The sequence below is a fragment of the Marmota marmota genome, unplaced genomic scaffold (assembly GCF_001458135.2).
Source record: "Marmota marmota marmota unplaced genomic scaffold, marMar, whole genome shotgun sequence".
NCBI lineage: Eukaryota > Metazoa > Chordata > Mammalia > Rodentia > Sciuridae > Marmota > Marmota marmota.
Window position 1 is genome coordinate 45,230,562 of NW_026000174.1, and position 11,594 is coordinate 45,242,155.

Here is an 11,594-nt window from a genome sequence, read left to right on the forward strand (position 1 = left end):
TGAGTTCAGGCCACTCAATGGCCCCTTTGTCAGGGTGATTAAAATGTAACTTTGCCCGCCAAAAAAAATGGCACTCCTCTAGCTTAAAAGCCATTTTTCTTTGTTAGGAATGTTTACATTTTTGTATGATGTGAAAAAAAAATCTTTCTAGTGACCTAAATCTATTTTCTCTCAGAGCAAAGTTCTTAAAAAGTCCTAAAAAGTCACTAATGACTGGGAACTCGGCTCCTGCAGCTCTCCTCCTTGCTCTCGGCTACACTGTCTTCCTTCTTCGTGCACATCAGCCTCAGGACTTTTGCACTTACTGTACTCGTCCATGGAAGGCTCCTCCACAAGCTCTGGGCACCTCCCTCGGGTTTCTTTACCAGAAAGGTTTTCTGTGTCCTCCTTGATATGAAAGTACAAATGATTCCCACCTCCATGCTTCTAGCCCAATTTTTTACCCTGCATCATTTTTCTCTATAGTGTTTATCATCTGTTTCACTAGCTACCATATAATCAAACAGTGCAAGTCTTGCAGGAGGTGCTCAATCAGTACGGGTTCAATGAGTACAGGCATGAATGAGAAGGATAACTGGAGACACAGGTAAACTAAAAAGCTCTCGTTTTTCTCCCGAGCAGACTCGCCTGACATGAAGAAGGAGCCAGAGCACCCTACAAAGTCCCACACCAAGAAGCACAGTGAGTGCTGGCCTTTCTCTTGGCCCTTCCCTTCTCGTTGCACTAACCAGAAGCCACTAGGTCTTAGCAAACATTGCTGTCTCCGGGTCTTCACCTCCAGCTGGGCTGAGAGAGAAAATGGAGACACCACTTACTGGCTAAGAACTCTCAGTGCAGTGCTCCTCAAAGTGGGGCCTGCGGCCATTTCCAGTTTATTCTAAAACTGTATTCATGGAATAAGAACTTCTTGCAGGCAAGGGGTTAGCCACGTCCCTCCCTCCCTGGAAAAGATGAGGAGAGATGGCTGAGAGGTAGCCTCCTTCTCTGGCTGGATGCTGACACCCGCCCTCGTGGAGTCATTGTTCGAAGAGAAGAGGCTGATTATTCAGGAGACTTAACACTGCTCTTTGGAATTGGATTTCCCCCAATCACAAAACCTTATGAACACAGTGAGCTATCAGAGACACAGAACTGAGGGGGGCTTAGGGAGAAAAGAACACCATAGAATCTTTTTTTACAAGGAATCGCTGTCTCTTTACCATTTGCTATTCCAGGCCATGCCATAAGAATGGTCTTACGTGGTCCCTCCAATGGCACACTGGAGGGAGGTGTCACAAATCCAGTGGGAGGAAAACTGAATTTGGTTGCTCATCTCCTTTCAGTAGCTGCTTCATTTTCAAGAGCCCTCCCCCCACTCCTGTATATATAATGTTATATTTAATTTTGTAGTTTGTGAAAAATACCTAACATATTCCCCCACCCCAGTATATTCTAAGAGTTAAAATTCTGGAGCCTTCTCTGCTTTGCATTTGGCTGCAGCACAGTTCCTGGGGTGGAGCCATTTAATTGGAAGAGGTACTAGATAAGAGGTTGAAGTCACTCTCTGGGGAAGAAGTGACTAGTTGAAGTGAAGGCCAAGCCATCTGTGCAAAACTGGAAGAAACTCCCCCAGCCAAGGAGACCTAACACCTATTTCTTAGCCTTGGTTTTGCCCATAGTTGACTGTGTGACCTTGGTCAACTCACTTAAATTTTCTGTGCCTCAGTTTCCCAATTTGTAACTAAAAATGTGCTCATTGTTCATTTTTTTTGCAGGGGGAGGGTATCAAGGATTGAACTCCTGGGCACTCGACCACTGAGCCACATCCCCAGCCTTTTTTTTAATATTTTATTAGAGACACTGAGTTGCTAAGGGCCTCGCTAAGTTGCTGAGGCTGGCTTTGAATTTACAGTCCTCCTGCCTCAGCCTCCCAAGTCACTGGGATTACAGGCATGCGCCCCCTGTTCCCAGCTCATTGTTCATTTTTTATGTCCAGTATTTGGTGGTGGGGTGACCCTTCCTCCCCAGGAGCATTGAGTCTCTCCTGCTTAAAAGAGGAAGTGGGACTCAGTGCTCCTTCTGCTGTCCTTGTGCTGTGATGTCCCTGAGGCCATTCCTCAGCCCCCTTCTCTCCTCCCCAGACCCCAGAGGAACTCACTTATGGGAATTCATTCGCGACATCCTCCTGAATCCAGACAAGAACCCGGGGTTGATTAAGTGGGAAGACCGGTCTGAGGGCATCTTCAGGTTCTTGAAATCAGAGGCCGTGGCTCAGCTCTGGGGCAAAAAGAAGAACAACAGCAGCATGACCTACGAGAAGCTCAGCCGGGCCATGAGGTGAGGAGTTGCCTGTCTCCCAAATTGATGGGGCCACGGGACCCATCCCCTCCCCGACAGCCTTAGTCTGAATGGCTGCCTCATGGGGTGTCCTTGGTTACAGATACTACTACAAGAGAGAAATTCTGGAACGGGTGGACGGACGAAGGCTGGTATATAAATTTGGGAAGAATGCTCGTGGTTGGAGAGAAAATGAAAACTGAGCATCGGCCCCCAAGCACAATCCAAAACACACATGGAATGACTCATAGCCAGCCAAGAACTCCTGGACGTAAATATTTCAAAGACTATTTTTCTCTGATATTTATGTACCACGAGTGGAAAAAAAAATATATATATATATCTACTTCGAACGGGAAGAAGGAACACTACGGTTGATAAAAGATTATTTTGTTACTTTGAAGTATGTCCTATATGGGGAACCAACGTACACAGTTTTCTGTGAAATACGACGCTGTATGTGGTTGTGATTTCTTTTTGCCTCTATTGTGAAGTTCTTTCCTGCCAGGAGAATAACAAGGGGTGTAGCCTTGCGCTTCTTGCTGAGAGAAAGAAAAAAATCAAAGGGCATTAAATGTTTTCAGGTGTGTGCAAAATGACTTAGGTAAAAGGTGAGGAGTCTTCCAACACATCAGCATCTACAGGACCTTGCCAAGAGAGGTGGATATGGCTGTCAGGATGAAGTCCAGGGTCTCAGAAGGACAGGATAAACCAGAAGGATGCCAGGAAGTTTAACCTGTTAGGGCCCAGTGAGCAGAGATTGGAGACTCCCAAAATCCAGGGTGGGCTGCAATCACTTAGGATCACCTGACTTGGAATGTCTCTGGGCAAGAAGAATAATGGTGAAGGGTTTTATACTCATTCAGGAATGATTTACCTATTCCCCCTTTCCCTCAGATGGTTGGTGAAGAAATGTCAATTGCTACATCTGTTCACTTCTAGTTACTTAAGAGAGAGAGGCAAGTCTTGGTTATTTTTATTCTAGATGATTAAAAATAGAAAAATGGGAAAAAGGAGGTGTTGGTAGGAAAATGACTAAGGCGTTTGCTCTTGGGTCTCTGTAGTTCTCAATTGGCACAGTTAACATTTCAGGCGGGATCATGCTTTGTGAGAAGGGCTCTCCTGTGCGTTGCAAGATGTATAGAAGAATTCCTTACCTCTACCCCATAGATACCAATAGCAGTCCTCAGCTATGACAACTCAAAATGTCCCCAGACATCACCAGATGTCCCCCAGAGGAACACATTGACCCCCTCATTGAGAACCACTGATTTAGCCAGCCAAGATAAAGACGGTGATTTATTCTCAGAACAAAAAGATTTGTTAAGTTCTTTTAGTTCCTAAAATGAAAGCAAGTCTCTAAAATTAACTTATCTTTATGTTTTAAACTGTTAGGGATAAGGAATTGAAATATTGAGAGGAATTTCTTTTCAGAACTCCAGATGAGAGCCAAAGTCAGATGAATAAAATGTCATAATGCAGGAAAAGCTATAATACTACACCCGTGCACTGGAATTTTAAAGCAGAGTAAAAAATTATAATGCAAAAGGAAATGTGTGTGTGTATGTGTGTGTGTGTGTGTATGTGTGTGTGTGTGTGTGTGTGTGTGTGAAAAAGAGAAAGAGAGAGAGAGATCTTTAGGGAAAGCCCTCTTTGTAGGCATCTTTCTTATAATCTTTCTTATTTTGGATCATCTCTTTCCTGTCTCCTCTGAACTCATCCCAAAGTGAAAGGATTATTGCATAGATTTGCATTCACAGAAATGTTTTAAAAGAAAAAGAGAGGAAGAATGGAAGAGATAAACATAAAGTGCAGCTCAGGAGCAAGGAGTTGGAAACGACTTCCATCAAGGGATTATTCTGGAATACTTGAAGATAGATTTTGGATCATGCAAGCTGGGAGGGATATGAGTCTGTAGGTACCTTGAAAATGGATCAGAACCAGATTCTTTTTGCAATTTTTCTTTTTGACCCCCTCATGCCCTTGACTTTCTCCTCTGCTCTGCCTCTATCATGAGCAATGGGACAGGAATGAAGATATGCATCTATAGGAGTGACCTTTAGCAACAAATAGAGCCCCTGTCATTGTGTCCTTCCTGACCAGGGAGCTGAGCAGTTCATACCGAAGGGTTGCTAAGTGCTTATAATGTATTCAAAGATCTAGATGTAAGAAGAATTAATATCCTAATTATAATGAGGACCATTAATCATGGTGACCTTGGAACACCCTTGAGTGACCTTCTGAAGGGACAGCCGAGTTCATTTCATTTCTGCCTGACTTGGTCACCTGTACAAAGGTTTTACTTTGTGTTACAAGTGAAAGTTACTGAAGGGGCTGAGAAAAATAATAATGGAACAGCAAGGACCTTGACTGTGCAACCCAGATCTTACTGCACAAAAGACACACCTTGTTTTTCAAGGCTGAAGAACCACGGGGCCTTCCCAGCATTTGACTATAAATTGCACAGAATGAATTAGACATCTGGGTTTTTGAAGTGGTGTAATACATTAATATTTGTGTGTCTGTGCATGTCTGAATTGTGTGGAATTATTAGGGGCATCTGCCAATTCTCTCTGCTATTCCTTTCCTGGCTTTGCTCCTCATTGAAGGTGTCTAGATCCCTCTCTGAGTTCATCCTTCCTCATATCTGTAAATTCCTCCCAATGGGCTTTGGTTCTTTGTGAGACTTTTCCATTAAAGAGCAATCTTTGTCTGGGGAGTAGCAACTGGAGCAGTTCTACAGATAAATAGCAGATTGTGTTATTTGTCGAAAGTGACAGTTTCTTGGCACCCAGTGCCTGTCTAAATAGGCTGAAGTATTAAGTTCTCGGCATATCGCTATTGTCTCAGCTTGACTTTGCTGCCTTTTCTATGTGCTGTTCGTGACTTGGAGAACTTAAGGTAACTGAGTCCTGCCAATTTGGGGTGTGAACAGAGTATTTCCCACTGTAATGTTGAAAGATACAGCCAAGTCCTGTAGAGAAGCTCCCCTTTCTTTGGGGGCCAAGCAGCTTCTCACTGGAGGAGCTCATCTATGATGGATGTCCACCTGGGCACTAAACATGGTCTCTTGGAACCCTCTGTAAGCCAAGGGCTCTAGCCCTCTCAGTAGGTATTAAGTCAGGCAATACACTGCTTAATCTTCCCAAGACTTAGATCATCCTAGGCGCCTCTTTGACTTGATAAAACTTGAGCAAGGCCCGTGGCTCTCAGGGACATCCCACAGCATCTTGAAAGTGCCACCTGAGAAAAGCAGATCCAGGTTATGAGCCTTCCTTTGCATACACTGGTTTTTGTCTTGCTAGACTGTAAGCTCTTTGAGGGCAGGGGCAAAGTCTCATCACTATTGTTTTCCTGGTACCTGGCAAGAAACAGGTAGACAATTAATACTTGCTGGATGAATGAGCGAACGTCTTCTGGAAGATTCCTTCGATGGGGAGGCCCGATCTTTAATTGGGACATGAATAATTTCTTCACTGGAATAAGAACATGGCAGCCAAATCTTCGAGGACATATTATCTATGATGAACAATTTACTGTGACACTCCTTACTTTGCTTTCTCACCTGGGCTGAAATGAAACCCAAGCAGGTTTTTTTAGTCCCACCAGTCAACATATGTTGGCTGAGGATTCTGTTGCCTTCCTTGGAGCTGTGAGACCTATCTGGTTCAAGACGCCAGTAAATGAATCCTTGACCTATTTTAACCAATGAAGATTATGAATGTGTTTATATGATGTCAGTGGCTATTTAAGCGTAAAACAGTTTTAAGTTTTAGTATTTGGGGGTTGGTTTTTATTTTATTTTATTTTTTTTCTTTTTGAAAAAAAAATACCAAGGGATCTTTTGATAAGGTTAGTAATGCCTATTAGATATTAGTTTTGCAAGTGTGTTGTTTTTCAGTTACAGAAAACATAAGAAAAGGTAAAACAGAGGGAAAAGCAATTATATCATTCTTCTATAGTTAAAAAACAAGCATTTGTTGAGCTCCTACTATGTGCACAGTGTGGAACCCTATGTGAGGAGCTTGCCTGATTATATTTGCTATGATAGTTTCTTGACATGTAGCTGTTTGAGGAATCCTTACTGTTATGAATGAAACAGTGTCATGGTGATCACAGTATCAGAGCTGAATTATGCTCAGCTTTGGGTCTCAGGATTCAGTTTCTGGGATAAGAGATAAAGCCTTTTAAGAAGAAAAAAATCCGTTGAAACTGTGTCTTATAAAATTGGAATATGCAGGCCTTCACATGTTTAGCTGAATTGGGATTAATCTGTCTGTAGCTATCTGCATAATTCATGCTTTTCTTGCCATCTGCCTTCTGGGTTGACATTTTTTTTTTTAAACAACCGTACTGCCACTATTGTTTTAAAAATCAGAACTCCTTCCCTTTAAACTGCGTTAAATTCAAACTGAGTGTTTCTGTTCTATGAGAGAATTACTGTTTTTCAACATGTGGGTTTGTTTTTGTTTGTTCGTTTGATGGGTCCCAGAAAACACTAATAAAAGCCACAGAGACCAGCCTGTAAATGTGTTCTTTGTTCTTCAACAGGGCCACCCCCAACCGGGCTTAGAGAAAACGGACCTGGTCTGTAGGAGCAGAACACACACAGCTTATTCACTCACTCCATAAGCCCTTATTAAGCATCTCCTAGGTGCCAGACACCATCCTAGGCACTGAGCTATGGCAGAAAATGAGAGACAAAAATACTTGGCTCTCGTGCTGTTTGCTTTATGGGGTAGAAACAGATAAGAAAAAAAAATGCTAACAAAGTAGCATATCAAATGTGGAGTAAAAACACGTAAAGCAAGGAAGGACAGAGAGTGTGGAGCATGTTGGGGTGTATTGCAGTTTAGGTATGATGAAGGGGGAAACATTCAGTAAAGGACTGAAGGATGTGTGGGAAAAGCCTTGCAGATAACTGGAGAAGTGATCTATGCAAGTGCAAAGGTCCTGGGGTGTGTGTGTGTGTGTGTGTGCCTGTCCATTCCAAGGAATAGCAAGAAAGTCTGTTTGCCTGAGCAGACTTGCAATAGTAGGAATTGAGACACGTTGATATCAGACTACATAGAACTTGGAGGTCCTTATGGAAGTGCTAATTTTTCCTTGTACAAGATGAGAGGCCTTAAAGGAATGACACACTCCAACTTTTGGTTCCAAAGTTTCCATCTAGCTGTTGTGTTGAGAATGGATTGCAGGAAAGCATAGGCCACTGGGTTGATGTTTTCAGTAAAGGATGAACAAAGAGGGGCTGAAAAGATCACTCTCCCATCCAGGTTTCTAATACAATATTAAATTTGTTCTAGGCAGCAAATGAGTTCTGCCTGTTCATTATGCATTTCTCCCTGGGCCCAGAAAGTCTGTCATTTAGTCACTTCACTTTATAAATAAAAATAATAACAGCTAACCATTGAGGGAAAATTCAAGAACTGCTATGTATACCTTATACGTGTTTTTAAATTTAATCCTCATGAAAGCCTGTGATACACATATAGAGTCAATATTTTTCAAATTATGGAAATGAAGTTCAGAAAGATTAAGTGACTTTCCCAAGGTCACACAGCTAGTAATGAGTAGTAGATGGTTTTGGATACTCAGGTCCTTCTTCTTCCACCCCTGAAGTACACATGCAGACACACACATTTCTATGATTAAATACGTTGGAGAGGGCTGGGGATGTGGCTCAAGCGGTAGCACGCTCGTCTGGCATGCGTGCGTCCCGGGTTCGATCCTCAGCACCACATACAAACAAAGATGTTGTGTCTGCCAAAAGCTAAAAAATAAATATTAAAAAAAATTCTCTCTCTCTCCTCTCTCTTTCTCTTCTCTCTCTAAAAAAAAAAAAAATGTTGGAGAAATACTAAGCTGAACAGTGTTTTCCAGAGCTACATGCTGTAGAAATTCTCAGAGTCTTTACTATGATGCCATACATTGTGAATCTACAAGGGAAGGGAAAATGTGTACTGAAGTTCCCAAGCATGATGATGATGAGCTTCCCATCAAAGACCTCAAGAAACCCACACTGCTTAGAACACACGGGGAGAGATAACAACCTTTAGAGATAAGTTCTCAGACAGGAGAGGCAGTATTTGCATGTTGATGTTACTCCAGCCTGTCAAACTTGGCCAACTTTGGATATATGCCATTTTTTCCTTCTGTGGGTAGAAATCCTCTCACTGACCGACCTGGGCATTATTGATTTGTGTTGCTGCATGTCTCCGTGATAACAAGAACTTGCAAAGTGACAGGAATCAATAAACCCTCCTGAATTTTCACTCTTTGGAATATTCAAAACTCTAGGCCACATGTGACTCAGCTTAAAATAGTTAAAATTGTGTCAATTAAATATGCCTTTATCACATGGGCCACTGATCACGTGCTGAGTACTTATCACTAGTGGTTACCGTACTGGACGGGACAGATGCAGAATATCTCCATCGCTGGAGAAGATTCTGTTGGTCCACGCTGCTCTGGGATCTGACCTGGGGTGGTGGGGTTGGGCAGGCTGGGGAATGAGGCGAGTGACCAATGGTGAGATGAGTTCTAGGGAACCTTAGGAACCAAAGGTGCTGGAGATTCTAGAGAACAACAATAAAAAAAGGATCTGAAGCAAATAGCCTTGTGTTTGCTGAATGAGTGACAGAATTTTCCAGTATGGACACGTTTGATGCTGTCAGCAGAGGCTCAGAGGGGGGGGATTTGATTATTCCTATCTCTGAACCCCACATACTCAGCACAATTGTTAGCGGGCATCCTAAAGATGTGGCTTTCTGGTTGGGAATGTTGGCATTGAGGAGGGATCACTGTAATAGGAAAGGAAATGAAAAGTCCCCCCGAAAAGAACAGCTGCCACTAAGTGGCCCTTCTACCACTTCATTTCCTCTTTTCAACAGAGACTCTGGTGGCGTAGCTTTAGGCTCTCTCTTGCCTTGCAAGTCGGCTCTCCTCCATTAGCTAGCACAGTCTGCCCGTCCACATCACTGTGACAGTGCCCTATGGGACGTCACAGTCAAACTCGTTCCTGCCCCAGGGACTTTGCTTCAGTATCTCCCTCCTCCTGCAATGCATCTTTTGATCTTTTCATCTTCCCCTGGCTGGCTCCTTCTAGGTCTCCATTCAAAAAGTCACCTCCCCTAATCAAAGGAGCTTCAGCAGCCCACCTACCCCCAAATCACCTCCTATGACATAATACTTTTAATCTTCTCAGAAATTACAGCACTTGAAACGAGATCTTGACTTTATTAATTCACTTTTATTGTGCTTATTTTTCCTTCCAGGACATAAGCTCTCGGGGAGTAGGGGCCTGGCCTTGCACGTTCACCCACAGAGTCCCAGAACCAGGATGCGCCAGATGTATGCACCTGGCTCTGTCAATATTTGTTGAACAAATAAAGGACCTTCTTATTTTCCGATTCCAAGTCCTTTCTTCTGACTTCCTGAGTTTTGACCCTGCTGATTCGCTTCCCCGGTTCTTTTGGAAAAGATCTTCCTTGTTTTCTGCAACAGTGAAATTCTTGCTCTTCTCCTTTCCCGAGAACTCATTCTTCACTCCTTACTCTTCTCATCCACCAAACCTTGGGTATTCCGTGAGGTTGGATCCCCAGACCTCTTCTCTCTTCACATTCCGTCTTTCAGAGCTTAGCCTCGAGAAAGCCCAGCCTCAGAGTCTTCGTCATGGGGTGAGGGAGGCACAGGATGTTTTCTTTCTGGTCCTGGCTTCAGTTCTAAGTGTTGTGGACATGTCACTGTAATTTCTCATTCCTTAGTTTCTTCTTCATTGAATGGAGAGATACCTCTCCTTCCCAGTGGTGGTGGGAACCAAGAAAACAGATGCTAACATCTGGTCATGTTATTAATGATGAACGGTTATTCATACAGACATTGTGCTAAATGTTTGGCTTTCATATTTTATTTTAATCCTTATTCTAATCCCTTGATAAAAGTTCCACTGTAATTTCCATTTTATAGATGAGGAAACTGAGGCCCACAGAGGTGAAGCTCTTGCCTGATTTCCTTCTGGAACCTCTCCCCTGGTCGACAGCAGAGTTGAAGTCTTAATCATGATGCTTTATGGTCTCTCTTTGAAAGCATTGTGAAAATAATTGCACATGGAACAAAGGAAAGGACTTATTTCAGGATGCATGACCCATAGGGGAGTACTTTGAGTGTCCAGCCAGGGCATGCAATAGATTTAGCCAACTTGGTGTCTTCGAGTCATTGACCCCGCGTTAAAGTCATGCATGACCATTCTAGCTAGAGACGGAGATTCAAAGAAAAGTCGGTGTCTCACTTGCCTTAAAATCATGACCCCAAAGATGCTTAGACGGAACAACCAGTTGGCACAAACTCCTGTGCGAAAAGTCAGGCTGGGGGTCACCGAGCCTCTTAGCCAAGAAAGGAAGCCAGTTCACAAATGTTTTCCAATCAAATGTGAACCTTCATGGTCACGTCCCATCCTCCTACCACGTCCCCACAATCACAGGGTCAGTGCATTGCAACGTGGAGACAGCCACAGGGAAGCTCCTCCCCCCCGTCCCCACCCCCGGCCTCCATAGTGATGCTTTGAAACCCTTTTCTGCTGATTCTCTTTATCTAGCCAACATCACCTCCCCTCTGAGTCACAGGCAGTGAGGCTGCACATCCTAGATGTCGGTGGAAGAGCAGATGTGTGACCAGAAGGTCCAAGTTGGAGCTGCTAAGAAATAACAAATGCAGAGTCAGAAGCCCTAGAGAGTGTGCGTTCCGGCAAGGGATCCTGTAATCCTCTGCCCTTTGTCCATCTCCCTCGTCTGCTTCCTTGCGTGTGTGTGCATGTATGTGCGCGTGTGTGCACCTGAGTGTGGGTGGCTCCCCTGCTCTCTCTTGTTCAGAATCCCTGTTTCTCTCCTTCCCAGACCCTCCTTCCTCTTGCTCACCAATCCCCTTCAGAGTCCTCTCCAAACCTGTCTTTCCAGGTGCCGAAAGACAGAGCCAAAGAAAGGACGGTCCAGGACCAGGAATGGTGCCACCTCTCTGAAAGTCTTAGAGGTGACAATAACAAATGGTATTTACCTAAGCGTTATTAACACATCTACTGTTCTCCTTCACTGTTTAGTCACGTCACTCAACACTAATGGACTTTTCCAATGGCAAACAGAGAGAGAGGAGGAAAACAAACAGAGCATTCACACCAGCCGGAGTCGGTGATCCCTGCCGGAGCCGTGAAAACAGAAGCTGTTTCTTAAGTTTGACCCAGGGACACGTCTCACCTGCCTGGGGATGCGCGGGACTCTGGGCCA

The 11,594-nt window shown here is 43.8% G+C and overlaps 1 protein-coding gene across 2 annotated transcripts in view; it reads left to right on the top strand.

The window, feature by feature from the left end:
• The window catches only part of Ehf (ETS homologous factor), a 42,268-nt gene extending 35,423 nt beyond the window's left edge, over positions 1-6,845 (top strand). For both annotated transcript variants that reach the window (XM_048788577.1, XM_015477765.2), the window contains 3 exons: positions 622-681; positions 2,121-2,316; positions 2,420-6,845. In XM_048788577.1, the coding sequence (XP_048644534.1) occupies positions 622-681; positions 2,121-2,316; positions 2,420-2,519 (356 nt within the window). In that variant the 3' untranslated portion in view covers positions 2,520-6,845. The remainder of the gene's footprint in view (positions 1-621; positions 682-2,120; positions 2,317-2,419) is intronic.
• Positions 6,846-11,594: the final 4,749 nt, after the last annotated feature.